Here is a 4,790-nt window from a genome sequence, read left to right as displayed (position 1 = left end):
AAAAAAAGAGGAAACTGCAACATGCTCAGAACAGTCACCACGGAGCATTGACCTCTGCTTGAAACTTCACATCATGCCTCTCAGCCTCCCACTTCAGAGTCTCAATTTCTTTTTCTTTACTTGCAAAGGCCTCTTGTATTTCCATAAGCATCACTTCCAGATTTCTTATTTTCCCTTCCAAACAAGCTCTTTTGAGCATAGCTTCATTGTACAGCTTCACAAGCTGCTGCAATCGAGCTTGTAAAAAGCCAACATTCATGCCCATACTCTCAAAGGCATCCAAACATTTGTTCCAATTTGCAAAGTCATTCTTGGAGGCAGTAATAAGTTTGCAAGATCGTATGAAGTTCGCCACTTTCACAGTCCCAGAAATAATTTCAGTAATCAATTTACAATTGATGACTGGAGTAAGATTGCAGTGAAGGAAAGCCTTTTGACTACAGCAGAGCTCATAATACTTGGCTCGAACATGTTCAGGAAGTTCAGAATCTATATTCCAACCATTCACTATAACGGTGAAATCCTCAAAGTTTTTCACATTTTTAAATTCCATGGATGCTGTTGCGAATCTGATGCCTTCCAAATCTTGAGATCCAACATCTTAACTTTCATTTTCAAACTGTTCCCCAGCTGGTGGTCCAGGGTTATAAGTTGATCCTGGAGGGATAGCATTCTGATTTTTCTTTTGAAGATCAGATAAGTGATGAGATGCTCCCTCATCTACATTGTCTTCCTCTACATTCAATGAAAAAGTAAAATGTTGCTTTGAAAGGGAATGCAAGAAAAGAAAAGAAAAAGAAAATTTTGAAGAAAAGAGAGAAACCTAAACTCATCATTTCTATTGGCTTTTCTTTTTTTAGAGGAAAAGAATGCTCCCTGGTTGCGTGGTCCCTCCACCAATGCGAGAGCCAATGAGGGAGTGCACATGGGCATAAACAGGGGTTGGCTTTTGGGGGTTTCATAGGGGTGGGGGAATCATTTCACTGCCCTGTGGCTGGGCACAGGGGCCACGTGACCAGGGAGCATTCATTTCCCTTTTTTTTTTTTTTTTCTTGCCTCGCCTTCCAAAACTAGCCTAAAAGGCACAAACAAAGATCATTGCAACAACTCAATTCAATTGAGTAGGCAGAAAATTCTGAAATATCAAGAGGCCAACTGAGTTACCAGTAAGAGTTTCCTTTTTAGCAACATTTTCCCTTAGAATGTACACCTGCATAAAAAAGCTTGTAATATCAGACTTGATATTTTCCCTAGCATAGTGGATTGGATAAATAAACGCATTGAGAGAAAATCTCTTCCAGATATCCAGAGTAGAGTTAGCTGTCCTGGTCAACTCTAAGATTTAGGAAGTTAAATTAAGAATATAATATAAACATGATCACCAGAACCATCAAAAACTCTAAAGGTGTACCTAGTGCACTAGGCTCCAGCCATTGCAGGGTCTGAGGGGGATCATAATATATGCAGTCATACCCCTGCTTCGTGGAGAGGCTATTACGTGAACCCATGACCACTAGGTCGCAATGGAGCAAGTCCGCTAAAATAATCCAATTTGAAAGTTACAGGACATGTATGGATAATATGATTGTTCTGGACCAATCTATCACCTTGAATTTAGTTGCCTTGATAAGTTGGAACAGAACTGTATCTTTCGGAACCAATTTGTGTGCAACAGAGAATGCCCTCCATCCACCACCAATTCCTACTCTTTCAGCGACGTATTTCATTTCGTACTCTTCACCACGTTCATCTACCAATGTAATGATACAATCTTCTTTCGGTAAGTTCAATTTGCAGAAATCAACTGGAAGTCTCTGTCAACAGAAAGTATTACTTCCAGTTAACCAGCAAGAAATAAATTGTACATTCCAGATATGAGTTTGTTTGGGGCTCACCAGCCAAAAACAACCACTGACATGGCTTGGACGGATAAATTTCATGCAAGTAGGCATTTCCTCTAGTGCTAATTTCTTTCGAAGTTCCTTAGCTTGCTTCATTGAATGTGAGTTAGCTGCATCACTGCTCAAAGGCATTTTCTCTAGTGCTAATTTCTTTCGAAGTTCCTTCGCTTGCTTCATTGAATGTGAGTTAGATCCATCACTGCTCGTATTAAGAATGACCTTTTTAGCAACTTTTTCCCTTAAAATGTACACCTGCATAAAAGAGCAAGCAATGTCAGAATTGATATTTTCCTATCATAGTGGATTGGTTAAATAATTGCATTGAGAGTTGGCTGAACTAGTAAACTCTATAAGATTTAGGATGATTAAGAACATAATATAAACATGATCACCAGAACCATAAAAAACTCTAAAGGTGTATCCAGTGCGTGAGGCTCCCACTATTGTTGGGTCTGAGGGTCATAATGTACGCAGTCTTACACCCCTGATTCGTAGAGAGGCTATTCCGTGAACCCATGACCACTAGGTCGCAATGGAGCAAGTCCGCTAAAATAATTCAATTTCAAAGTTACAGGACATGTATGCAAAATATGATTGTTTGGACCAATCCATCACCTTGAGTTTAGTAGCCTTGATAAGTTGGAACAGAACTGTATCTTTTGGAACCAATTTGTGTGCAACAGAGAATGCCCTCCATCCACCACTTAGTACCGCTCTTCCAGGGATGTATTTCGTTTCGTACTCTTCACAATTTTCATCTACCAATGTAATGACACAATCTTCTTTCGGTAAGTTCAATTTGCAGAAATCAAGTGGAAGTCTCTGTCAACAGAAAGTATTGCTTCCAGTTAAACAAGCAAGAAATAAATTGTAATTCCAGATATGAGTTTTTGGTGCTCACCATCCAAAAATAACTGCCGACATAGGTTGGACACATAAATTTCACGCAAGTAGGCATTTTCTCTGGTACTAATTTCTTTTGAAGTTCCTTAGCTTGCTTCATTGAACATGAGTTAGCTCCAACACTGCTCCAATACATCCTTCTCCTACTAAATAAATTACAGGCATATTCAGCATAGAATAAAAGGAAATTGAAACCCCACTATGGTCAAATTATACAACCCGAGAAAGGTTAAATGGTGTATCAGAAACACTCACAGACCTTCTATTCTTCTCTCCCTGATCAGGAACTACCTATTCAAAGTATCAAATGCATAGGCACGAAATGAATAATTCTTCCAGGAAAAACTTAAACATAGTAATGGCCAGTGATAAAAATTAAAATGATGAAATGCCTCATCGGGGATCAGCATATGGATGGGTATGGGTGGAGTGGGTCATAGGTTCACAAGACACATGTACACACAGGAAGAAGAGGAAGAATCTATGAACTGTCAAATTTTAGCAAACAATCACCTGATTATGATTAGGAGAAGAAAGTGGAGGTGATGAATTCCAGAACCGAAGCAGATTTGGATTTCTCTTCCTCCATGCATTTCGCTTCCGCTTTAGAGTGTGCTAAACAGAACAGGGGAGAAAGAACACTTGAAAACAGAGCATACATACACTTAAGAAAATGAAAAATGAAAAACAGTAAGTGGTGAAGAAGAAAGCGTATGAAGGAAGGATTTGATACTGGAGGAGGGAGTTGTTGCCGAGTTTTAGAGAACTGGGCTATAGTCATTTGATCCTCAGGATCTTCCATCCTTTACTTGCTTTCCGACAGTTCTAGAGGTTTAGATTTCACTTCCACTTCTAGAGGTTCAGATTTCACTTCCATCTCCTCCTAACTTTATATCTATTCTTCTTCTTCTTCTCCTCCTCTTTCCCTGCAAACAAGTTTTACATTGTCAATACAAATCAAGAACATGAAAAGAAGTCTCAGGTTCAACCCACTTCACTATACCAAACAGAGACCAAAGCTTCACTGGTTTGAAGACAGATCGAATCTGTTAACTCAAATATGCATCCATTGTTCCAAAATCACAAAAACAGATAAGACACACAAACACAAAATGTAATGATTCAGGGGGTTGGGCTAGAGCTATCGGCATTAGTTTTGATCCTTTAGATAGGAAGGGAAGCACAAAACGTGTCTATAGCCACTGGCTACGACAAAGTCCACAACCACTACTAACGAAGCGAACGAACCAGAGCCTTTCGAAGCTGTCACCGCATATCCTGGGTTTCAGACATGTCTCTGCTCTTCAGTTGATTCTTCTTCTTGTTGATTTCTGCAGAGCTTCAAATCTGTAGGAACGATAATCTCAGTGCAAGAGAACTCACAGAAACGAAAGAAAGAGAGAAGAAGAAGACACAGGAGGAGGAAAAAGAGGACAGAGGAGTAGCAGAGGGAAAGTGAACACTCGACTGCCATATAGATTAGAACTAGGAGTAATTACTATCATTCCCCTATTCCTCACCCTATATTTACTTAAAAAGTCCCTTATTCTGAACTTTTTTTTTTTTCTGATTCTCTCCTACAAGTTCCACCCCCACTTCAATATTTCATAAACCCCAAATTACCCCTCTTTCCCAATAACCTCATCTCCCTAATAGTATACTTCCATCATGGTTTTACTATCAACACACATTCGTCAAGTGCAATCCTTTTTTGTGTGAGCAAGGTAGGTACCGCACATGGACTAAGGCTCTCCCTAATGAATCCCTTTTGTAGAATTCATGTACTAGACGTTTAAGTTCAGCGTGTTCTTTGGGATTCATACGGTAATAGAGTAAGTTTGGCAGAGGGGATACTGGAACTATATCAATGGTGCATTGGATGTCATGCATAGGTGGTATCATTAGGTACTTTCTTTGGGAATAGCCTCTCAAACTTCCTTAACAAGGGTTGTACTTCTCTAGGAGCCTCAGTAAATTTCTTGAAGC

At 39.5% G+C, this 4,790-nt stretch overlaps 2 protein-coding genes across 3 annotated transcripts; both read right to left on the bottom strand.

Annotated features, from left to right (window-relative positions):
* Nucleotides 1–34: 34 nt before the first annotated feature.
* LOC122084789 (B3 domain-containing protein Os01g0234100-like) lies at nucleotides 35–553 on the bottom strand. Its single transcript, XM_042653220.1, has one exon. The coding sequence runs from the start codon at nucleotides 551–553 to the stop codon at nucleotides 35–37; it is 519 nt and encodes a 172-aa protein (XP_042509154.1).
* LOC122085213 lies at nucleotides 169–4,288 on the bottom strand. Of its 2 annotated transcripts, none has more exons than XM_042653689.1 (10): nucleotides 4,053–4,288; nucleotides 3,538–3,730; nucleotides 3,318–3,419; nucleotides 3,064–3,095; nucleotides 2,803–2,950; nucleotides 2,517–2,723; nucleotides 1,896–2,153; nucleotides 1,608–1,814; nucleotides 1,165–1,210; nucleotides 169–735 (listed from the first exon to the last, which is right to left on the bottom strand). In XM_042653689.1, exons 2-10 carry the CDS (start codon nucleotides 3,604–3,606, stop codon nucleotides 602–604), a joined length of 1,203 nt encoding a protein of 400 aa, XP_042509623.1. In that variant the 5' UTR covers nucleotides 3,607–3,730; nucleotides 4,053–4,288; the 3' UTR covers nucleotides 169–601. The 2 variants fall into 2 exon arrangements, with proteins under 2 accessions (XP_042509623.1, XP_042509625.1); XM_042653691.1 differs by having other exon boundaries at nucleotides 2,803–2,947.
* Between the last annotated feature and the right edge of the window lie 502 nt (nucleotides 4,289–4,790).

This window comes from Macadamia integrifolia, chromosome 7 (assembly GCF_013358625.1).
Source record: "Macadamia integrifolia cultivar HAES 741 chromosome 7, SCU_Mint_v3, whole genome shotgun sequence".
Lineage (NCBI taxonomy): Eukaryota > Viridiplantae > Streptophyta > Magnoliopsida > Proteales > Proteaceae > Macadamia > Macadamia integrifolia.
The sequence above is the reverse complement of the archived record's forward strand: the minus strand, read 5'-3'. Positions and strand labels throughout refer to the sequence as shown.

Bases quoted from the DNA above. Each gene is read 5' to 3' on its own strand.
- LOC122084789 (XM_042653220.1), bottom strand. From the start codon at position 553: ATGGAATTTAAAAATGTGAAAAACTTTGAGGATTTCACCGTTATAGTG.
- LOC122085213 (XM_042653689.1), bottom strand. From the start codon at position 3,606: ATGGAAGATCCTGAGGATCAAATGACTATAGCCCAGTTCTCTAAAACT. The intron at 3,420-3,537 runs GTATCAAATCCT...TGTTCTGTTTAG, and splicing joins GGCAACAACTCCCTCCTCCA to CACACTCTAAAGCGGAAGCG. The intron at 736-1,164 runs GTAACTCAGTTG...CATTGAATGTAG, and splicing joins TAAAAAGGAAACTCTTACTG to AGGAAGACAATGTAGATGAG.